The sequence below is a fragment of the Cyanistes caeruleus genome, chromosome Z (genome assembly GCF_971803275.1).
Source record: "Cyanistes caeruleus chromosome Z, bCyaCae1.hap1.1, whole genome shotgun sequence".
NCBI classification, from domain to species: Eukaryota; Metazoa; Chordata; class Aves; order Passeriformes; family Paridae; genus Cyanistes; species Cyanistes caeruleus.
This window is the reverse complement of record NC_141732.1, coordinates 28,538,010-28,563,043: the sequence shown is the minus strand read 5'-3', so window position 1 is coordinate 28,563,043 and position 25,034 is coordinate 28,538,010. Positions and strand designations below refer to the sequence as shown.

General features: G+C 40.1%; 2 protein-coding genes across 31 annotated transcripts in view; one reads left to right on the top strand and one right to left on the bottom strand.

Moving 5' to 3' along the window:
• The window catches only part of PTBP3 (polypyrimidine tract binding protein 3), a 45,167-nt gene extending 36,599 nt beyond the window's left edge, over positions 1-8,568 (bottom strand). For 5 of the 30 annotated variants that reach the window (XM_023944325.2, XM_086869600.1, XM_023944324.2 and 2 more), the window contains exons 1-2: positions 7,666-7,857; positions 4,534-4,625 (exon numbers count right to left, since the gene is read on the bottom strand). The gene's annotated coding sequence lies outside the window, so the exon portion shown is untranslated. Of the gene's footprint in view, positions 1-4,533; positions 4,626-7,665; positions 7,966-8,122 lie in introns of those variants that run through there. The other 25 variants (XM_086869608.1, XM_086869617.1, XM_086869613.1 and 22 more) reach the window with 21 other exon arrangements.
• Positions 7,917-21,501, top strand: LOC111941280 (uncharacterized). The gene is made up of 4 exons (XM_086869620.1): positions 7,917-8,172; positions 17,454-17,554; positions 17,651-17,775; positions 18,253-21,501. The coding sequence occupies exons 2-4, from the start codon at positions 17,546-17,548 to the stop codon at positions 18,716-18,718; spliced, it is 600 nt and encodes a 199-aa protein (XP_086725746.1). The 5' UTR covers positions 7,917-8,172; positions 17,454-17,545; the 3' UTR covers positions 18,719-21,501.
• The last annotated feature ends 3,533 nt before the right edge of the window (positions 21,502-25,034 follow it).

The following is a 25,034-nucleotide window of genomic DNA, read 5'->3' as shown; positions in this document are numbered from 1 at the left end:
GTGTTTTGGCCAGCCGTATAAAGTACCATAACTAGACAATCTGGTTTTTACTTTTTTTTAAAGGTTAAAATACAGAAAGTAAAGCTGAAAGAAACAGAACAACACCATGACACTAATGCCAAACAATATCGTAACAACAAAATCCAGGAGGGGGTTTTAACAAAAATACTAGTGTGTGTGAAAGGCTATAAAAGAGATTCTTCCATTTAAATCAATTGCTAAGAGATCCGTATCAACACTTACACTATATAATAACACATATAAAAAATTTTGAAAAAAGAAAGAAAAAGGAAAAAAAGACTGAAAGATGTTAGCAAATTATGCAAAGGTAAAATGGGTTAAAGGAAGAAAAAAACCCACTGTGATAAAAGTAAAAAAGTGATGAACTGTGGATTATTTTCTTTCCTCCTGCAAAGGAAATAGTTTAACTTGCACAGCATGAAGAAAGAGAAAGAAAACAACTAGGTGGATTACAATACCAATCAAAATTTCTGCAAAGCTGTTATCTGAAGCATCCCTTTTGGCATTCATTTTTTACTCTAGTTCCTTCTGAAAACAGAAAAATTCCAGGATACAGTGTTTATCAGCTGCTCTACCTTGCAGGATAAAAGACACCTACTTTTGTTACTTTGATTCCTACTGTTTGGCAGAACTAAATATACTCAGATCAGTTTAAGAAAATAATATTGGGGGGAGGAAACTCACTTCCCATGTGCCCAAAAAGCATCACAGATTCATAGGAAGATACCAAAACGTTATGACTCTTAAGTGATCAATCATTTAACTTAAAAGCATGAAACTGCTTTACTAATTTATCAATTTTCAAAGCCTTACAAATAGTTTTAAAAAAAATCTTTCCAGTCTCAACTTAACTGTGACACTCTAAAGACACATGTTCTTGACTGTATCATTTTTGACTATTGAATTTTCTGCTTCATAATTAAAGATCTCATCCAAAAGAGAGGAATTTTAATTTTTTTTTTAAAAGGAAAATTCACATGCACATACAATCATTTAAATCTAGGACTAAAAGCTCTAAAATTTTCACACTTAAAGTAGAGAGGTTGGAAAGTAATAAGTGTTTTTGATTATGTGTATCACCTATGAATTGAACAAGCTCTTGTTCTAGCAGGTGAAAGATTTGCCTCAAGATCAACAACAGATTCAATATTCCTATTTACAAGTTGAATTTTTATTTACTCCTTAATACTTTCTAAGAGAGTAGTGTTGTACGTAAGGAAAATACAGTCATACCGATGAACCCCACAGTTTTTGTCCTTTCCGTCTCATGAGTATTTGGTTTCCTCTCTGCTTCCTTAGCAAAGTTTCTTATCAGTTTCTCACACTAAGAAATTCTGTCATGCAGTGGTCTGTGTTTCTCAGGCCCACCTCCACTCCATCTTTTGGAAAAATAAGTAATAAACTAGCCCCTGTAAAGATCTTGCTTTATATGAAAGCTTCCATATTAATACACTAGTTGCATAAAAGAGGGAAAAGTCATAATCTTAGCCTTTTGGCAGACTCAGGAGATAGCACAGCATCAATAAACCCCTCTTTTTTCTCCCCCATATCCAAAAAACATGCATCTTTTGTGGAAATGAATGGTTCATCTTTTCCATACACTTGGACAAGTTCTTCTCCTTGCTCATTCCTTCATCTAAATACGACATAAGTCACACAACATGAACTTTTCCCTTCAGTTTTACTTCACAGTGATATATCCTCCAATAGTCTTCAGTTCTTCCACCTCTCAATGGAACACACCAGTTAGTTGGTAAAAAAAATTACTTTTCCCTGATTGAATATATTGTGAAGTGATTTAACAGTAAAACATACAACAAGCTATGCAAGAAACATGACTTTGAGAAGAACACAACTCCCAAATTTTATCAATAATTAAATCCATGCACCCTGTTGATTCTCCGTGCTTTACAAAATATGGTTATTAAACAAGTTACCACCTTTGGAAAGTCTACAGTTTTAAATTTGACTGTTTGGTTGAAAATTGAATGACCAACGCTTTTCAGTCTAGGACGGTTCAAATCTAGTCTTTGGATTGCTTTTAGAACCCTGGATCCTGCTGAGACATTGCTTTTGGTATGTGTTCTGAGTTGCTCTCCTTATATTTTAAGGTACACACTGAAATGGCAACCAGTAACATGAGAAATAGCTTCTCTGAGAGACATCCTTCCCAACACACTATGCTACACTTGCTACAGACATGGACTAAAAATACGTCCAAAATAAAATTCACAAAAATAAAATATTTCTAATGAATTATAATTTTGTTACTTAAAGATTCTACACCAAAGACTGCATTTATCATCCAACCCTCAGCCCTACGGAGAGCAACCATACCAAAAACAGGTTATATGGAGCAGAAGCTACAAAGGAACAGTACAGACAGAGTGACCATTTTCTTTACATAGAAGTCTCATTACTGTACATACATATAAATATACACACATACAGTTGAAACTTATTTTATGTGATGGCAAGACAAAAATTAGCATGAACAAACTGATTTCCCTACAGACAGTATGTTATGGAACACTGCAGGAAAGGTTCAGCAATGAAGAATTATTTTCAAGTTACTGTCACACTTTTAAAGCACCTAACTGTACTTCCATACATTTTAGAAAACCGTTGTATATTTATGAGCAGATTTGTACACAGTAGAAGAAAATGATATAGAAAGAAAATCTTCTACGACAGAATTTCAAGCTAATGATAATTAAGACAGCTCAGCTTCTCTACCAGGTCTTACTACACAGAAAAAATGTTTCTAGCACTGACAGAAATCAAATGAAAAACAAGCATATCACCTGCTTTTGAGTTTTAGAAGTTTTCTCCACAGAAACTAAGTTTTGCACTGCAGCTTCCACCATATCCAAGGTCATAAACTGTGCGCTGAATTACTTCAACATTGATTGTGTTTTGGGAAAAGGACAGATAACTGAGATGAAGGGGAAGGAACAGACATGAGTAGTTTTCCCGATAACACAAGACCAGAACAAACAGTTTGTTTGTACACGTGAAGCAAGAAAGACAAATTAGAGACTAGAAAATAGAAACAGATGAACTGACAAATCTAAAGAGTAAGAAAATTAATTCAGTACCATGTGTAATAAAATGAGGAAGTGAACCAGCAAAAACCTACAGAAATGGAAAAAAAAAAATAGAGAAAATCCTAATTAAGCTGAGCACAATCAGGAAGATAAAGGCCTAAATGTAACAAGAGGGATTAAATGTAATTTATTAATTGAACTATGTCACCTCTTAATGTTACCAGTCAATAAAATACTTGGATGATGTATTCTTTTCATTTTTAGTGGTCTTTGGGATCACTGCATCATGCATTTCATACTGACTGCCAAACAATATTTGTTCTTAGCCTAGAAAACACTGTGGTTAAAAGCCTGAAGACACAGAGAATCATAGAATCATTTAGGTTGGAAAAGACCTTTAAGATAGGAGTCTGTATCTCAAAGTGTTGAAGCATAATTTACACATTCAAATGCAGCCCTTGAAGTATGTTATCACTCTGGACATGTGCAAAAATGTGCCTTGAATTCTTGCTTTAAAAATATTCATTGTCTTTTCCAAAGTAGTGCAGTCTAGGAACTACCTACTAATCTGGATCAAAAGCTGGAGAAATACTCTAAAATTTTGTTACATCCTTCTCATGTACTTCAGTTGTAGCTACCATGCAACTTACATACAAGGAAAAGGTTACTATTCCCCAATTCTGACATATAGTCTGGTCCCACCCAAAGCAGACAACATGTTAAGATTTGATTTCTGCCTATATGTGAACTGCTTTTGGATCATTGTTATTCCCATGATTAATGCAATCCTCCTTCCAAGATAACAGTATTGTCTCATTTAAATGGTAAAATCCTAAGAGAGAGCACTGAGCCCACCATCCACTTGTGTGCTTGTGTGAAGCATGCACACTTTCACACAGTGTACACATGCAAACACAATTCTGATTCCTTCGCTTCTACTACTCACTGTGCAGAAAGAATGATTTATCTTCTCCTTGACTTCAAATGCCATTGTAATACACCATGTCTTTTAATGAGTAAGAATGGCACCAAGTTAAATTACTAGTAGTTCAGTGTGATTAAGAAAGTTAATTGCAGAGATAATGGTTGGTTTATTGAATCATATGAGCATTCATTCCACTGGCTTTCACAAGAAGTTCAGGGTGTGGTTTCCTGGTCATTTTAAGCTGATCTATGGCTGCAGTGAGCAAAGGTAGTCATGTCATTCCTCACCATTCTGTTTTCACTGCTCTCACTGCAGTGACTAACAACTGCCAGGCAGCCTGGTACCAGAATAATTTATTTTACCATGCATTTCACATATGACAGTTGCTACACTATGAGGGAGGTGCAGAAATGCACTGTTGAGGATGGTGCTGCTCTTTTGGCAGCAGACCTGAGTTTGAACAACTTCAGCCAGGAGGGAAACAGCAAGAGCAAGGAAGAGTGGTATCAACAGGAGCAGTCAAAATCTTTTTTCACCTACCCACTCTGCAAAGTGTGTCAAAAATGCTGCCTCTAACTCCAATGTAAAACTCACGTCCACAGACCTGAAGAAATAGGCACAATTTTCACATGCTGAAATGAGAAAAAAAAAGGAAAAAAGGTCTCTTAAATATACTCTTTAGTTAAAAATATACAGCACCAAATGAAACTAACAGTACAAAATATATACAATGGTCAAAAGCAGGAAAACCAAAAGCTAGAGTGCAATTACATGCAACAGTTAACGGGTGCAAAAGAATTAAGAACTGTACCTTGAAACAGGAGCTGCAGGCATCATTTTATAATATAACTAACTCTCATCCTCATGTTTTGATACAAGATTTCATTTAATCACAATATCCTTTAGAAGCTGACAAACACACACTTGTGCTTATCACTTAACACAGGATTAGTTCAGCAGAAAAACTGATAAATACTCCCTGATAGAACCCAAATCAACTGCTTATCTCCCCAGACAGGGTACACAAAGCAGATTAATTTTCTTGACTAAAGATTAAATCAAATGAAGAGCAATTTGACAGCTGCTAGGGAAACTAGGAGATTTATTTATATTTCTCTATTTTCATGTTTCTGATTGTGATAGATGATTTCCATTTCTGATTATATCAGACAGTAGTAGTAAAGAAGATTGGGGAGTGAACTTCATTCACACTAGGCTATACTACATGTTTTCCACAAGCACGTAACTCAAAGTGGGTTAAAAACAGGTATTTATAAAGCAAGGACAGGAAAAGGTAAACTATGTAATTCTCTGTAGAATAAAAATAATAATAAAAAAATTCAAAAAGGCTTCTGAGCCAGAAAGCTGTGGATAATAATAAGGAAGTGGTTAATGACTCTTTAAAAGCTTGAGCATTATCTTCCAGAATTTTGAAGTCTTGTTACCTGAAGATTTAATCTGGTACAAGAATGACTGAATTTTAATATGAATTTAATTTGAAAATAAAATACAGCTGCTGTGTTTAGTGTTGTTCCTGAGTTTTCCTCTTGCTAACCAAGCAACACAAGGACCCACTAACCTCAACTATAAACACCCATAGGTTTAGGTACATATCTGGTCTGCTTTTGATAACCAGCAAAAAATCACAGTTCACACCAGTCTGGTTTCTTTGAGTTTCATCGCTTTAACTTCAGTCACATTTTCCTGCTAACATAATAAGCTTAAACAGAGTGCCAATTTCTTTGCCATAAGAATGAAATTCTCACAGCTTTCTACAGAAATTTTCTGATCCAAATAAAAATTATTTCTCTGTGTTTACTTTTACATATTCTCACCCTCATTAAATATAAGGTTTGGATCTAAATTAGCCTCAGCATTTCACAGAAATAAACTGATGCCTCCACTTCTGTATCAAAGCAGCAAGGAAGTGTAATTTTTCTTCTTTTATTTTTTTATTAAATGCCCTTGAAAATAAAAAGTCACAAGAGGACTTATGAAAAATGTTGTTTAACTTTAGGTCTATTAGGGCAGTTTTAACCAACACCTATCTTAGCAGCTTGAATTTTCAACTAACAGTTTGGAGACCAAACAATGTCATTCAATTCTCAGAAGGTGTTTAGCATCTTCTAACAAAAAAAGAACACCTCCAAATCACCCAAAACCCCCAGGTCTTCCTGAAGTGGCAAAGACAGCACTTAGAATCTCAGAGCATACTCAAACTTGCAGTTATCACCAACCATCTGTATCTTCACTGAAACACATAAAGGCTCTGCTTCAGAAAATTTCTTTAAAAATACTCAGTAGATTCACCTCTAATATGTCTATAGTCTTTGTTTCACTCACTCAAAAGATACTTCATTAGGGAGGTTCTACTTCACAATGTTAGATTTGTTCCGTTTAAGAACTACATATGTTTTAGCTGCCTCATTTCTACCCAAACCAGAAACAATGTCAACATTAAGATATCTTTATTAGTATTTCAGGGCAGTACCCCAACTGACAGATAACTCTTTTTCCATCCTTTCTCAACTGAAATAATAAAACCTTTATGAAAATTTAAAAAAAAAAAAAAAAAACCAACTTGGGAAAAGAGACTCATCATACTAGTTGTATCACAGCTTCAGAATCATACACTCACATTAGATAGCAATTCCACAACTTAAGAAAAAAAAAACCAAAACTGTATTCTAAAATAGAACAAAGGGAAAACAAAATTACAAGCTCCTCCATAAGTACATTTGACAGATTAACTAAAAAAAAAGATTCTCACTCCAGTGAGAACTATAACTTTCTCTTGAAATTTTGCAACATGTAGTTTTAAAGCAAGTGTGAAAAAACGTTGATCATAGCAGAATTACTCCGTACACTTTTAAAATTAAATTATTCAGAAAGATACTTCTTAAGACTATTTGCCGTTTGATTAATCAGCATTTATCCAAGACTGTTCTCATCAACATGTCTCCCTATAAAGGCTTCTATTACAACAGTGTGTTAAAAGACATCAGGAAGTTTTTTTGAATCGCAATGCAAAAAGAAGCCTTCTTAACTTCTGTATCAGAATAGCTAGCTTTTAAGAACAGCAAAGGTTTTACACATCACTGTGAGGCAGGATGCAAGTTTAAATTAGTGTAACATCTACTCTTTGAAAGAAGTTGGAGTGCTGACTTCAGTGAACATTTATATTTTCACCTCTGCATACGGTTATACTGAAAAAATAAACATTAGGCATGATTAGTTCCCTGGGACAGCTGCATTTCCCACCACGGCAAAGCTTCCCAGACTTTGGATTTTGAAATATCAATAGGTAAAGGAAAAATATCAGCAATCACATTTTTACTTAAAAAGTAGTGAGGGAAGTTGGCAGTACACATAATGAACTTGGGTTTATTACTTAGTTTCAAACTTCGAAACTTTATCAAGACATATGACAGTCAGCTACCACCACACTACCCCAACAATGGGAGCACAATACTTCGGATTTGTTAAAAAATATTATCTCCTGAGGACGACAGTGATGTAGAAATTTCATCCCTGTAACTACCTGTTGTGCAGTTAAGGCTTTCAGTAAGGTCTACAAAAACGCATTACATGAATAACCATTCTGATTATTGATTAACCCTGCAGAATAGATGTCAATCAGTTCGCTTCCACATACACACTTCCATCACGCACCAGGAACAAGGCAAACAGCAGCGGATCCACGTTTTTTCTGCTAGAGACAAGCATACCCCAGATTTGGGGTACTAAACTTCAGCTACCACGTGAAACCGCAAATACCCAAAAACTTATCGCGACCCGCCGCTAAGAAACCAGCACGCCAAAGGAATTTTTTACCACCTTAACACTGGTAACCGGTAAACTGGTAACTGGTAACGTTTAAAAACCGGGCAAGCGCAGGCCCCGAGCGGCGGCCGCCTCCCCCGCCCCGCGGAGGGAAGGGAGCGCGCCCAGCCCCGCGGAGCGGCGCTTCCCGGTGCATCCCGGCCCGCAGCCGGCCGCGGGGCCACGGCCCCCGCGGGGAGGGAAACCGGCCCCGGCTACGGCCGTGGGGAAAACGCGACTCGGGCCGCGCTGGGAGAATAAGAGAGAAAAAGAAAGAGGAAGGGAACGGAAGCGAGAACCCGCACACCCCGAGTACCACAAAGTTCCCCGCGGCAGCGCCCGGCCCCTCAGCTCCAGGTCGGTGACGGCCGCCGGCTTCCTCCTTCCACAAGTACCTGGCGGAGCAGCGCTCGGGAATATCCCCACCCCAAGCCCGGCCCCTCCGAAACCCGGCCCCTCTCCGACACCCACCTTTCCCCTCGCTCCGCTCCGCTCCCTCCGACGGGGGCGGAGAGGACCTCCCCCAGCCCCTATCTCTCCACCCCCGCTGCTCCGAGAAAGAAGGAGTCGGGATGTGCTGGTCACCGCCCCGCTCCAGGCGGCACCAGGTGGAACTGTCGAGGGGCTCCCCGAGGCGAGTGGCCGCCGCCCGCCCCTCAGCGAGGCCCGGCGCGGCGGCGGAGCGGGACCCCCGTGCACGGCCCGGCGGGGCGGGCGGGAGCGCCCGCGGGCGGGGCCGCCCCGGAGCGGAGCGCGGCGCAGGCGCACCGAGGGCCCGCACCCCCCGCCGCTCCGTCCGCGGCGCCTGCGCAGTGCGGCGGTGCCGCCACTGTGGGGCGCGTTCGTGCTGTGGCGTGCTGTGGGCTCGGCCGCCCGTCCCGGTGCACGGGAGCGCGGCATCGGTCGCTCAGCATCGCTTAGTCTGGAAAAGAGTCCAGCCTGTGACTCAACGCCGTGTCTACTAGACCATGGCACTACGTCCAGTCCTTCGTTAAACTCCGTTAAACACCTCCAGGGACGGTGACTCTACTGCTTCCCTGGGCAGCCCATTCCGAACTTTAATCACCCCTTCTGTGAAAAAATTCCTCCTCGTGTCATCCCCTGGCACAGCTTGAGGCTGTTTCCTCTTGTGTCTCTGGTTGCCTGGAAGAAGAGGCCGACTCTCCCCTGGCTGCAGCCTCCTTTCAGGGAGTTGTAGAGAGCGATTAAAGTCTCTCCTGAGCCTCCTTTTTTCCAGGCTAAACAGCCCCAGCTCCCTCAGCTGCTCTTCATCAGACTTGTGCTCCAAACCTTTCCTCAGTTATGTTTTCCTTCTCTGGGTTCTCTCCAGATCCCCAGTTTCTTTCCTGCTCAGAACTGAAAGCAGGACCTGAGGCACCGTCTCACCAGTGCCCAGTACAGGGGGATGGTCCCTGTCCCGGTCCTCTTGGCCACACCATTGCTAGTACAAGGCAAGATGACATTGTCCATTGTCCATCCACTCCTCCCCCAGCCTGTAGCGCTCCAAGGTTCAGGGCAGCAGCCACAGGGCAAGGACTTTGCCATCCCTTGACGGCCCCAGGGTCCTCCTGCCCTTTGGATCCCACAGAGGACCTGAGGCAGGCAGGACAGAGGGAGAATGCCAGCCCCTCAGCCAGCACCACCAGACAGAATTCAGGTACCAGCCCTGAGCTGGATGCTGGTCATGCCGTCTCTCCATGTGGCACAGCCTCAGCACTGGCTGTTGTGCCGTTAAAAGGTGGCCAGCCCCTGTCTGTGTTAAAGCTGGACATGCGGGCTTGTAAATTCACTGAGCCATATGTAAGGAAACTTCCCTGCCTGACCAGGAGCCGCTTGGGCAGTCACTCTTGTACCATCTGAGCTGGAACCAAGGCCCCTTCACAGCTACAACCCCCCCCGCCCCACCCACCCACCCACACAGAGTCACACCAGATTTCCTCACCCCTCTCCCATAGCAGTTTCAAATGTCCACATCCTCTGGGTGCAATAACTAAACAACAAAATAACAGCTCAAGGTGGGCCCTCCGAGGTCCATAGGTGGGACAGTAGACAGATGTCTGGTTCTCTGACTGGAGAGTAGAGTGGGAAGCTGAGTGATGCTGGGCAAGGTCTGGTGACATACTCGTGGCTGTGTGAAGTTCAAGGGAGCTGCATCTACATTCTGCTCCCTAGAAGTGGACCCAAAGGCAGGAGGTGCCCTGGACAGAGACATCTCTATCCAGGGGACATCCTCTGGGGACATAGGGGACATATCTGGCCCCCAGATAGAGACATCTGTGTTTCATGTAACTGCAAGGAACTGTGGTCCTCTGGTTATGTCCTGTGTAGGGTGTACTTCACTGAGCTAAATCCTTTTCTGGGCTGTGTTGTAAAATCAAAAAGGCCAGTTTTTGAATGTTCTGTGAGTCTGATAGACTTCACTCCTAAGAATATAGGAGTATCTAGAAGTTTGTTTTTCTGTTCCCCCACAAACTACGGGAACAAGATAAATCACTATGATCAAAGAAGTATTTTGGGGAGTAGTTGTTTAGTCTTAACATACGGCTTAAAAATGAATTTTAGACATAATAGCAGACTCAGAAATTATTATGTTTGACCCAGTTATTATGAGAAAAGGAAGTGAGAATATAAATATATCTATTTTAGATATGCTAATATCAGAACATACATACACACATATGAGAATATACTAATATATTCAATCTTTCCAATGTATTGGAATATGTTTTTTATATGTTAGTAATTAAATTTTTATACATGTATAAATCTAAAAATTAAGGATTTTTGAGTCCTTTGAAAGAACTTTTCTTTAGAGGTCAGATAGTGAAAAATGACATACAGTTTCATCCCTTAGCACACATGTTTCTTGTTACAAGTTAAATATACAATGTAATTTAAAAATACTATAAGGGTTTTCCTGTAATTGCTCTGTACACTATAAAAGTAAAAAGAAGTGTGTTTTGCCAGTAATCTAGATTTTGCTGCCATTGAAGAATGCTTTTAAATTAACTTTCAACTGCAGTTCACAAAGCCAATAGAAATTTTGATAGATTGTTATAATAGAAAAAGAAAATAAATCCTTTGTGATAGGGTCTGTGAGCTGGTTGCTAACACAAGCAGGGAACAACACAAAGGAAGAAAACTTTGAGCATTCCTTTCCTGGGAGGCAAGGAGTGAAGGGGAGAAAGAGAGATAAAGATAATGTGAGGAAAAACACTTCTATGAAGCAAATTTGGACTTTGGGAGGTATATTCCTGCTTCACCTGTCACACTTTTAGCATTTTTTTGTTGTTTTGGGATTTTGTTTGTTTGTGGTTTTGTTTGTTTAATTGGTCCACTTACTCTATTTATTAATTTCTTGTTGCTTCTCTGTTTAGTTATGTCTGGGTTTTTTTCTCCTTTTTTCATTAATTTAAAGTGTATTCTTCCTGATCTATGTCAAATTCATGCTTCTTGCAACTTTAGGGAAGTCTGTGAGGTTGTGCTGTCTATAAATTAGGTGTGATTGTGTTGAATGGATGTATTGTTTCCAGCTGTCTCTTTTATATGGACATATAAACTGAATAATGGTCTTGTTTACTTTAAAGAGGTATATAGCATAATTTAATTAAATAGAACTTCGAGGAAGAACAGAGATCTGTATGCACAGATCCAATTATGGCATCAGGGCCCGGGTGCACAATATTTTGTCTGCTCAGCATACAAATACAAGTAGACAGATGCAATTAGTCAAACTGATCTGTTTTAAACCAACTATGTTTATCTGGTTTTAGCAACACCGTATTTTACTAAAAATTACTTGTCTTTGCTATTATTCTATCAAGTTTAAAAATACTAACACCTACTGTATTTTTATCTTGTTGATATTGTTGTTGTCCATATTGTTAATGCTTGTTTACGCTATGAAAACAAAACAAAAACAAATTACCTGTTTTTCTGTTTTGGAGTTGTAATTGTAATGCCATGGTTTCGAGTGTTTATAACATAAATTAGTATTTGGCAGATAAAAGGTCTTCTAAGCTGCTCTCTATTTAATGATTACCTATTATCCATTTTATGTAGCTCCCATTTACTTAGAATAATTTGATACATTGTTGTTTTTCGGATAAGTCTCCTACTAAAACTGCAGTTCTTTGTAATATGTAGTGTTTATGTAATCAGATACATGGTATTTCTGAGAATACTATACGGTACCATTTCTAGTAGGATCTTCTTTGTTTAGCTTCCTGGAAAAAACCCTAAGAGATTTCTTAGCAGGGTAGTCATTGACTAGGTCATTTAACTTTGCTCCAGCCTGACAGCACAAGGCTTTCAACTAGAGATTGTAGCTCAAAAAATAACAGTCCTGATTAAATCTTACAATTCACAGCAATTTTACCAGCTCCTCAGCTGTTGTGGTGCAACTAAACTGCAAAGTCATTCCACAAACTGGATTTAAAAAGGTAACTTCCTCCAGTGTTTGGTTAGGCTTGGTAAAGTAGTTTAGCAGAACAGACATCTGGAAAGAGCAGCCATGGACTTCCATTGTCCAACCCCTCCCAGGTTTACTATGCATTGTACAGGCTGGCAACTCCTGGTAGGGTGTGGAGTTCCCTAACTCCACTAAACTGCTCACTGCACTGAGAGTCAGAAATACAAGCTGTTTCTTTGACTCTTCTGATCACTTCTGGAGAAAAACAGAAGTAGATGCTTTCTCTGACTAAACAAGTTTAAGGGAACCACTCAAAGTGACAATTACATATTGTGATTTACCATTCTGTGTCTTCCACTAAGGGGCCTGATGCATTGCAGAAAACTGGCTGCAAATTTTAGCAGCCTTGTACTGGCTGCAAAGAAAAGGGAGAAATTGTTTTGCTAAGTTACTAAAAGCTGTGTTTATTGAAAATCTGAGTTTGTTCAGACTGAAATCACTGTGTGGTCACGGTTCAGCAGCCTCTTTTTTTTTTTTTTTTTTTTTTTCTCTTCTTTCTTTTCTGGAGGAGGGTTGGTTGTTTTTCTTTCCTGAGATAAACTTGGGAAATTTCTGTTCAAGTAAGCGTGAGAATGTGTTAAAATATATGTGCTCTTGCTATAATCATGCATTAAGTTACCATTAAAGAATTTAGCTACACTCTTTCACTATAAAGTCTGTAATAACCTCACATGAGGAAAATTTTTTTTTAGTTACTACTCACCTACCATTTGAGACCATTTTTTGTCTCCTGATTTCAATGTAGAATCATTCTAGGATCACAGTAAACCTTAACAGCATTCATTGGCAAATGGCAACAAAATAATATATGTCTGCCTCATGGAATGTACTAACTAAATTACCAGCGCTGGAAACGACATAGCTAACCTGTTAACTATAGCCTGTTCAATTTAGTCAGAGCCAGCAAGATCTTTGGATGCTTTAGAAGGTGCCAAAAGATCAGGTGAGAACAACAAAAGGCTTTGGCAAAGTTTGAATTTCAAGAGCCTTAAAATGGTGTGTAGTATTTAGGAATGGCAGAAACTGAAAGATATTATGATTGTGCCTGTTTATATAAAGTTTTAAAATGTTGCCAGACCTTAAAGGAAAACACTGATGCAAAACGTAGTAAATTTGGGATGTAAAATTATGCTCCAAAATCAGTATTTGTGCATAGAACTGACAGAACCTGTAAAATTTGGAACATACAGCGCCCACCCCCAATGAGAGAAATACATTTTGTTTTTAAAATAAATATTTTGCATTGGCCAGTTCAGAGGAAACCCAGAATATCACCCCAAATCCATGTTTAAGCTCAAAGGTAGCCATCTGAACCATGGAGCAGAGGATTGGGAGACAAAAGGCACAGAGCAAAAGGAGCACTTGCTGTTTCAGCACTCAGGATAATATTTTTTCAATGCTGATAAGACAGTACCAAACACTTCCTGTTGTATATGACTGTTTTGAGACCCTCTTTGTCCTTGAGACAAAGTAGTATAATTTAATAGGAGCCCATGCAGTGAGTATGACAGCAAAGATCTAATTCTTAGTCCTTCTCATTGCCCTTCTCCCAGGATCCAGTCAGTATGAGCCTTGGGTGTGTATATAATGTATCACTAATCAGGTGGCTATTTTGAGGATGCATCAAAATTTTTGGTGTGTTCCTACTCTAATTCATAATATATACTTGGAGATGGTCAGAGAATATTACATCTTGTTTCCCATTGCATTTTTATTATGCTGAACTGAGTTATGCACTGCCACCATTTACAAATCTATTAGTACTGGATGTAACAGATCAGAGAAGCATTTAAGGACTATTGTTAAGGAGGGCTTCCTTAACAATAGAGGCAGAAGGCACAGTCCTATTTATAAGGACAAGTGAGACTTTTTTAGGAAGGCAAGTATATTTTCATCATGGGAAGGTCAGGTAGCAGCAAGAAGAGGCTGTTTCCCAAAAGAAGGTTTGAGAAGAGCAGCCATGAGGCAGGCCAGGCAATGACCTTGGCAACACAGTGCTGTCCCCTGGTACCAGAGGCAGGTGAATCCAAACAATGATTCAGGCACAGTAGGGGGCAAGTGTACCTGTGATGTAGCTAAGCAGAGGCTGAAGGCATAGATATGAGGTTAAATGGAGGCTCCAGTCAGAAGGTGTAGATGGAGGCTCTGGGAGATGCTTGTCAGGGCAACAGTCTAATTTGTCATCAAGGTTCCTGACAGGGACATACTGGATGTGGGCTCTCCTGTTGACTCTGTTTATTTCAAAGGCAGAAGGAAGATGGGATATCAAGATGAAGAGAAACCAGAAGAAAGGTTTTCATCTTCACTAGTGGTGAAGGGCTATTTGGAAGGAAATTAATGGTCAGAGTTTCCTTTGAGAATGTCTGTTGAAAAAGAGACATTGCTTTTGGATGAAGAAATATTCCTACTTTTTTCCCCTCTGATGGGACACAGAGTAGTGATAGCATCTCCTGTAGAAAGTGATTCCGCCCCCAAGCCTTCTGGATAACATCAAAACATTCTGTCTCATGTTTCTGTCACTCCATTTTTTCCCCCAGATGGAAGTAGCTTGTTTGCATTATTTGCTTTGTATTTTAACAGTACTTACAGTTATGACATAGCTAATGTAGCTAATGAGAATATTTTCAGGACATAATAATTTTGGTAATGAAGCTGTGAAAACTGAAGATCATTTGGCCTAGGGTTTCTTAGCTGACTTGGTTATGGACTGAAGAGAAACCTCTATCTTGCCTATTTTAGCCATCTACTTTTTAGGACACAGACTAATTAATTGTACTTACATCTTGACATTCTGTGACATGGATTTCTGGTACAGCTTCTCTTCTGTAAAACTCTGTAAGCCTTCTCAAACCTTATTCAACTGAGGCTACTTCTGTGCCTAAAAATGGAGAAATGATCACATCTTCTCTGTAAAGAAGCCTTTGTAATTCTTTGTGTGAGCAGCACCACATGGGTATAACAGGTTTGTTACCTCCTTCATGAGCCTTCCTGCTACATCTTGACATAACACCTGTGTAATAAATTTGTTAGCACCTCCAGGTGCCTTTCATTTACAGCTTATAAGAATACCGCCCCCCCCAGTGGTAAGCTTTGTTTTTTTGACTGTTTGTAGCATATTTGGAAGTGTCAGCAGAGCTTCCAAGATGGCCAATTAGCTGATAACCATTATAGTGGAATATCATTATCACACAGCATCTATTTTTATTCCCTGAAGAATTTTCTTGACATTCTTCCAGTGTTATAAATGAGTTTACGGTAGCAAGTTTCATTAATGGGCCAAACTTCCTATCAGTGCATGGCTTTAGCAATTGAAGCAGACCTTTACTTTATGTGTCTAGCATACATTTTTTTCTTTCCAAATATTCAAATAACCTATTTTTGGTAGGTAACTGCCAGTTTCAATTTTCTTAGTATTCATATTATTCATTACAGGCTTTGATTAATTTGAAAGAGTATAATGTTTATGATTTGTTATTTCTATACATCTGTCATTAGTTAGTTGTCCCTTAGGATGCTCCAGTGTGATTTTAGAGTTCATTCCCACAATATGCTTAGCAAATTACTGTTTCTAGATCTATAGGCTTTGTTTTGCAAACAGATACAGAAGCACTGTTCCACAGAAACTTTGTAAATAGCTAAGTGTACCAACATACACACCACGGGGTGAGGAGTTTTAGCTAGGGAAGCAACTGCCACATCTTTAACTTCTGGGCATTTAGAATAAGGATCATTTGTAACTGCACAGTGTTACCTGTATGTATTTCCTGAGTACAGTTAACAATTTTATTCCACAAACTCTTTGTAATTATTTGGTACCAAAAATTCACAGTCGCAGAGTCTGAACTCAAGTTTGTTCATGTGTTTTGGTCATATGTGGTCACAAACAGGTCAGAGTTGGCATATGGGCCATTTCTGAAGATTAATCTCTCTGCTTGCAGTCCTGTGGATCTAGATAGTACATGGCTTCTAAACTAAGCCATTTATGCCAAATCTTTTTAGGCTGTAGCATAGTGTCTGTTTGTCTTTTATCAGGTCATGGTCTAAAAGCCTGGAAAAGTGCTGAAGGGCTGAGACCAAATCTGGTAATTTTGTGCTTGGTCTTATGCCTCTTTCATTGGAAGAGCTTTCAATTGCTGCTGGTAACAGTGTGTACCCTAGACTTAAACCTAGGCTTTCTTTCATACACCAAGTTGTTCACAGACTCTCCTGAATGATCTCTGATAAGCCCTGTCCTTTCTGCTCAGGGAGCCATCCATATTCCTGGCAGATTTACAAGGCTACATCTGCCTATGTGAAGATGTATTTCCATTCATAGGTCTCTTCTGCCTTTTTAACTAACAGACAGGTGAAAAAGAAAATTGCAAAATGAACATGAGAAGTGGAGTTCTTTTGCCTTTTAGGCTGAACTAGAAAATAATATTAAAAAGGTGCCCTTAGTTTTATTCAAGAAGACTGATTCTGCCAGCTCAGATTAGTCCGATCTTACAAACACTTGACCTAGTAGCACTAAAGAAAAGGTGATAATCTAGTAGAAGATGAAGTGAGTGTGGGGAATAGGAACTGACCAATAGAGATTTGGCACAGCTCTTAGGAGAACGCTTTTCCCCTCTCTTTTTTCTTTCTTAATGACTCATTTTTCTCATATAGTTCTAAGGAATGACCAATCAACTTTATGTATGACTGTACTTGAGCACAGGTGGGCTAAGATGCTCATTTGGGGAAGCTGGGCATCTCTGATAATCAAAAGGTGGTGAACATCTGCCAAAATCATCATTTTTAAGAGTTATAACTCTGTTGATGACTGTTGGAGTCCATCAGGCCAAAGGCTTGGCAAGAGATTTTGCCCCAGGCCCTTCCTTGGAAGAGGATCTCCTTAGATAGATCCCTGTGCCCTGGAAATCCCCTGGATGATTGTATGTTAATAGCAGTAGAAAATCTGTAGTTTCTCTGTTATTGCTGGTTAGAATTTAGTGCAACAGGGTTTTACATATTCCTAGTCCTTGGTTTTTATTGGACCTTTTCTCTCAGACTCCACGCCAACAAAGTTTGTAACTTACCCTGGCCCTTGCCTTTTTAGTGAACCCTATGATGTGAACCCTATGCTGTTATGAGTTTGATTATGAGTTTGTTGTTTTGCTTATTAAAGCTTTTATTTCTGGGTCACTAGATCGTGCCTGTCTCTCTTTTATTCATCACCCTCTTGTGGACCTCTCACTGAAGATCCTGAGGAAACACCCAGCCAGACCATCTGGGCCCAGCATGTTACAGGTAGCCCCCAAACAGGGACCCCAACTAGGGGGTTGCCAACTAGCCAACTAGGCAGTTCCCTTCTCCAGTGAATTTCAGATTTTGGATTTTTGTCAGACCTTGCAGAACTGGCCAAAGACTTCAGCGGCTCAGACATCAGGAGGCAGGAGGCCTGAAGCAGCAGGGGAGGCACCCCCAGGTAGCCACATGGACCATGGTGAGGCATCCGGCAACAAGAGCAGGTAGGAGAAGGGAGACAATTGCCCCGTCACTCAGATGGGGTTTTTTTTCATTTTGAAATTACACGATCCTCGGAGTTTCCCTAAAACCTCCAAGAGTTTAGCAGTAGCTTTGAAAAACTGCTTTTAATTTTCCAAAGATGGGCTCATAGATGTTGCACATAGAAAGGAATGCATACCATTTTTTTAAGTTTAAGTTGCCATCCTGGGACAAGAAATTTGAAAAAAAATACCATCAGATGGGCTTTGAAAAGTTCTTCTGATGCTATTGCACCCAATGGCTAAAACAAGATTATTCTGGGACTCAGACATTAAATTATATGATTTAGCAACCAAACGAGGCAGCTCAGCTCAGAAATTACTTCCCATTTTCCAAATGATTATGGAGATATTAAGATTTGAAGATAAATCCACCAATTTGGAACTTCCTGGGATTGCTGACTCTTCTTCCTATTCCCCTTGCTCCTTGAACTATTCCAGAGGTAGATATAGGGCTGAAGTTGCGAATGCATATGCCCGTGATGGGCTCAGATGGAAGAATGGTTCGGCCGATGGATCCGTCGTCCTGTGTCCACCTCCACCTCATCCACTCGGGGCCCAAGATGGCAGTGTAGAGGCCATCTTGGATCCCTCCTGCTCTGTCCTACCCATTCCTCCACGTTCTCTTTGTCCTTTCTTCACTACCTTCTCTTCTAACACCAGAAATGTAACTGATTGGCATCTTGGTACTGCAACTCATACTTACCATCCAACTCTAATCACCCTCGGGACACCTCCCTTGGCCCTGCCCCTTCTGTTCTGGAACGTGCCCCTTCCACCTCAGGCCACACCCCTTCAGAAAAACCGGAACTGTCCCTGTAGGCCACACCCCCTCAATGGAACCGGAACCCCACCCACCTGGTTCCAGAAGGGACAGCCTCCAGCATGGCGGTGCCCGGGCAGCTGATAGCACGACCTACCCAAAGACCTACACTGGGACACAAACACCAGTCTAATAAAAAGGTTTTTGTTGAGTCAGATGGTTCTTCTTCCTCCTCCTCCTCTTCTTTGCCATCTCAAGAGGACATTAGCCTACCAGAGCCCAATAAAGACCCATGGGGGAAAATCTGGAAGACTGCAGTAAAGGAGGGCAACTGCAACTTGGCTTCAAGACTTAACAATAGTGCTGGTCCGTTATATAAGGGAGGTACCAATCTGCATTGGGAACCATTGGTTTATGGGGAAATTAAGGAGCTCTGCAAAACCCCACAGGAGCATGGGAGGGAATCACCATACTTCACCAGTCTAGTATTAGGTACTTTCTCAGCTCATGTACTGACCCTGCACGATATGTGTTGCATTATGACAACGCTACTGTCTCCAACTGAATATTCCCTATGGGAATTAGGTTAGAACAGGATCAATGGTTGAGAGACTATCCGAAGGACCAAACAAAGACTCACAAAGATCTACTTAAAGAAATTGAATATGACCTTCCAAAACTCCCCACTCTAGAGTTTTCTTGGTCTCCTCTTTCAAGGTAACAGCTGGATCCTTCCACAATGGAAACAAAATGTTTGGGTAACATTGGTAAATATAACAAAACAAGAAACAATTCTCTGTAGTGAGTCCTGGTAACCCTTTTTCCACCTGCCTAGTTGGGTTACCCTCGGATGTATGGCAAATGCCAGAAGATGCTGTCCACACCCTGCAAAGAAATGGTCCTAAGAATACCAAGGTCTATAGCTCTGTAGATGTCTGGGACTATTGGACCCAGAAACTCCTACATGCACCACTAGAACCACAAGAGTTGGAACTGCTTGGTTCAGTAAAAATGGACTATAGTGTGAAATTTTGTTGTATGAAAGACATTAAATTTAAAAAGAAAGAAAAGAGACCTATAAATGTAATAGGAGAAAAAATAGTCAGGTGGGATGATTCCCCACACAGTTACATAAAAATGAGTTTATGGTGTAATTGCACCTCACCTATACTTTTCTGGTCCAGTAGTCACCCTGTCCAATTACCACCTGGCATGTTTTTAATCTTTGATATGGATGCTGAAAGCAGGTGGGGAGCACTGAGCCTGTGTGAAACTGAGTCACACAAGGTTCTCACTCTGGCTGAGAAAGCATAAGGAGGAATCCAAACCGCCCTTGGAGAAGGAAAACAACCTTTGCAGGTGGTGTTTAGATCCTTGTTGTTTACTTGTAAGAAACAGTCAGGGGGTGGTGTTCCAATTGTCCAGTGATGGTGATGTGTTAGTTTAATGACCAATGAGAGTTTTACCTCTCAGACCTTCTCAGACCTGTCTATAAAAGAAGATCTGGAATAATAAAATTTGCTCTCTTGTGCAACCCAGAAGAGAGTCAGTGTTGTGCTTTGCTGTTTGTAATATAGTGCAACACTCTGGGGATAGAGCTTGGCCAGCAGTTCCATGACACATCAAAAGGGGCCCATGCAGCTTAGGAAGGCTTACGATGCTAGCACCCAACACCACCATGGCACATAAAAAACAACTGGCAAAAGTAAAAAGATCTATTAATCAATTCAAACAGGATTGTAATGACAAAATTATCTACTGGACAAAAACAACAAATATTGTGATGTCTGCACTACTTCCATGGGTAGCTGCAGCCAAGGCATTGAAACAATTAGATGGCTTTGGGTGCTGGCTAAGTAAACAAACTAATGCTACATCAATTGCCCTTAGTGAATTACTCACTGACACAGATAGTGTAAGGCATGCAACCCTACAGAATAGGGCTGCTATAGACTTCTTGCTGCTGAAACAGGCACGGTTGTGAGGAGTTTGAGGGCTTATTCTGCATGAATTTATCCAACTATAGGGAATCCATCCACCACAGCATAAGTGTGTTGAAGGAGGGGGTAAGGAAGCTACCAGTTGAGCAGGAAGGAGACTGGATAAGCGAATTGTTCAAGAAGTGGGACTTTTCAAATTATGCCTTGTCTGTTAAAAACCCAGAATTGCTAGTTTTGTTAATGATAGTTATAATGTTAATTTTGCTGCCATGTTAATTTAATGGACTGTTCAAGAATTGGGTACATCCAGCTGGGCAACCTCATTGACCTAAACAGGTTTATCATGTGTGTTTTCTGTTGTTATGTTGACTGTGTTACCCTGTTTGCTAAGATGTATGTTACAAGTTTTCAAAAATTCCTTCTGTTCATTGTTTTTAGTCCAGCAGAGGGAAGAAGATGAGGAGATGGGTTTGGTTGGGACTGCCACAATGACCTGTGAGAATAGTTTTAATCTTGGGCCATGGGAAATGGGAACTTGAATCATTTTAATGTTTATTCTGTTCATTTTCATATTGATGTTTGTTTTACTAAAGTTTATTGTTAGTGACTGTTATACTTTTTAAGAAATGAAACAGGGGGAGATGTTGTAGTTCATCAGGGCAAAGGATTGGCAAGAGACTTTGCCTCAGGCCCTTGAAAGAAGGATCGCCTGTAGATAGATCCCGGTGCCCTGGAAGGTTATATGTTAATAGTAGTAGAAAGTTCTATAGTTTCTCTGTTATTATTGGTTAGAATTTGGTGCAATAGGATTTTAGATATTCCTAATCCCTATTTTTTATTGGACCCTTTCCCTCAGACTCCCCCCCCAACCTACCTTATATAAATTTGTAACCTACCCTGGCCCTTGCCTTTTTTATGAACCCTATACTGTGTACAGATTATGAGTTTGCTGTTTTGCTTATTAAAGCTTTTATTTTCGGGTCACTAGATTGTGCCCGTCTCTCTTTTATTTATCACCCTCTTGCAGACCTCTTGCTGAGATCCTGAGGAAACATCCGGCCAGACCATCCAGGCTCAGCATGTTACAAAAGATCATTCTGTCCAGCTGCTTGGGCCCTTCAAGGCTAATCAAAAGTTAAAACCTTTTGTTAAGGGCGTTGTCCAAATGCCTCTTGCTTGGAGAATATACCACCTCTTTGGGAAGCCTGTTCCAGTGTTTGACTGGATGAGACAGACTAGTGACAATCTACTGTGCCCCTAGCAGAATTTTATATTTGCTCCTTCCAGAGAAATATCTGACAAATGAGAAGCTTTGTCAAGAAGTTGCAGGACAAAGTCTCTTTAAATGTGTCTTGTAGCATTTTTTTGTGCTCCTCCTTTTGGACAGAGTAGGAATACCTGGTAATATTTATTCCTCATTATTTTCCTCATACTTTCAAGTAGAGGAATATTCTTTGACCATGGTATGAGTGCTTTAGACTTAGAGTACGTGCCTTATTTCAGTTATAATATATTGGGATATCAAGAGCCCTTTACAGTCTGAAGGAATAAAAAATGTAGTATAAAAGAGTGGCCTACTGGATTTGGCTATAAATAGAACTTAAAGCTATATAATGCACTGGATAACAGTCATTTTAATCTGACTTAAAGTAATGACAGTACTTTAAGAACCTAATTCTGCAAGTCTTTTGTACTGAGATCCAAGGACTTAGTTTGGGCTCTATGAAATACTGGACCAAAATTGCAAAGAGTTAATTTCTGAATTGGGGACACTGGGCTAAATCCTTAAGTGTGTTTATATTTCTACCTCTGGTTTCAAACAGTGTTTTCAGAGCTTGTATAATATAAGATGTGGTCAGTTGTATCAATAGCAATGATTTTTGAGAAGGCTTGAAGGGGCATTGTGTCAGACAAAAGTTAATTAATCCTAAGTTTTTCCTGGTTTATTGTTATGAAAGTGATAAAGAAGTACTTGGCAGCATTGGGCAGGGAAGGTGGCTAAAACCAAGGTATCATAGTTGTAAGCTCAGAGAGACAGAGAGAAATGGTTTATCTTACTTTCTGATGCTCAGGAGGGAACACCTGAAAATGTCTCTTTAAAAGCTCCAGCCAGAGGCCATAAGAATAAATAAACTACTTAAGAGCTTTTTTTAAACACTAATTCTATTTTGAAGAATATTAAATACTAATACATGGGGTTTTGAAAGAGTCCTTATGGTTGTAACTTACTCAGTCAATATTTGTTAGTGTTTTAAAATTTAAACCCAGTAAGTCCACATATTCAGACCTTTGTGCATACAAGAATAGCCATAGGTACGTTCAGGGTAACTCCTGCAAGCCTGGAGCAGATTCACTGTTCATCTGAAGTCAGCTATTTCTTGTTTCCTTGCCATTTGTTTAAATCCCCAGTAGAGTTTTGTGCACACTTGCTCACAACAAACAAGCAAACAAACAAACTCGTGTTAAAAAGTGAATGTTTTCAAGCAATGCACTTAGTGTCAAGTCCAGTTTTCCCAATGTTCAGTCAGTATTACTAAACCCAGTGGGACCTCCAGCACATGTTACATGAACAGGACTGAACATGTAGCTGACCTATTTCTTTACCTATGAAACTGGGTCCTTCCAAGACAATTAAAGTGTCACAATGGTCTGTGCTTCACCTCACCCTAGAAGACTTCAGAACAAAGTCAGACCTTATCTGCAGTAAGCACCCTTGTTAATTCCTGTTAGTGTAACCTTGAGTGAGAACAAAACCCAGAGTGTGCCATCACAAATTGCTACTTTTTTTGTCTAACTCTTGCCAAGTTCCCAGAAGGGAACTGCACCAGTCTCAATGGTTTCTTCGGGTCAGAGCACTATAGATAGGTATATGTGTCATTTTTTGGGGTGTTTCCAACACTAGTACTGGTTTGGAGTTCTTTTAAAGAGTTTGTAAGGATGCTGTACTACTTCAGGTCAGTTATCTGTATGAAAAGTGATAGGACATTCAAATCTCCTGCTGCTCTGGCAGAGTTGCTCTGCATTGATCTGCAGCAGGGCACTGAGGGCATGGGCAGACATTCCCCTACAAAACCATTACCCTACAAAAGTCACACTGGTTGAAGGATAGAAGAGAGGCAACTTCTGTTTCACAACTGCCCTCCATCCATCCCTTTTCTTTTCCATTCAATATAAAGCTGCATGTCTACATCTTGTAAGAGAAGAGAGAAGCTGAGGTTTCTTTCATCCAGGTGGCAGACCTTTCTGTAGGTTCAAAGCCTAAGCTAGGCTCCAAGGCACAAGTTTTTAATGTGGTAGCATTTGGGGTCAGAAGTTGTTGAGGGTATCACAGCTATTGAGGAGAAACCTTATTCAACCTCAAAATGTTTGAATATGCACTAAGCAAGGGAAATAATAATTTTGTGAAGGTCTGAAGTGTATTTCACCTACTTGAGTAACAGATATTGTGTCTTGAAGGTTATGCAAAACAGTAAACAATAGACATATGCTGCATTACACTACCTCCTTCACAGATGTCAGATTTACAAGATAAATGTTATAGAAAGTAACTTGTAAAACTGAAGAGTTTTATCCTGATTACAGCACAACAGAGGAGGGTGTACACTTTAGGCTCTGAAGTATTTCTCAGGTATTTGGAGACATATTCAAACTCTAGTATGCTCTTGAACAGCACAGTGCATGTGGGAACTAATAACATGCCAGTGTAAACTTTGCTGCAGCTAATTTCTATAAACACTTGTACAACACAGCAGCAACAGTCCTGATGACTGTTACTACTAATTAGGCACGATTAAGTGAACATATTATTTGAAGCTGTAAGCTTTCTTTTAAAGCTTGGAGAACCTGGTTTTAATATATGGTACCTCGATTTTTGTTTAAAATTTCTTTTTCCAAAGAGACACTATTTCTCAATCTTTGCTGAATAGTCACTTTTCCCCAGGATTTAGGTCCTTATCCTATGGCCATAGTAAAGCTGGTGTGATGATGATCATTGGTAGTTCAGAGTATTCCTATCCTGTGCTAGAAATGTGGCTCATTTTCACAGATAGCTGTCTTGAAAGTAGCAGGGGGAAAGGTCTGTCTTGTGGAGTTCATAATACAGATAGATAAAATATGGCAGAGGAACATACATAGAAATAATTGCCCAAGGTGACACAGCTCAGCTGGAACTGAAATCCAGCAGTGCCCTTTGCACCTCTTAGGGTGTCTTGCATGCCAGCTTTGCTTAGTGTCACTGAAATAAGAGTACCCCATTTTTATCTACTTTGAAATGTCTTTCCTGGTGCATCTTTCATAAAGAAGTGCGTGGTTATATCACAGCCTGCTGCTTACTGCATGACAAATGCTGAAATCCAGTTCCTTTTCCTATGGTGTTTTTCCACCTCATAAAAACACTTCTTTTGTTGCATTCCTTGCCCATCCTGTAGTCAAGATCCGTAGTTATGAGAACACAAGCTAAATAGAGCTTTCTGAAGAAAATTACAAGGACGAGAACACTAGATGGCTCACAAGGTATTTAA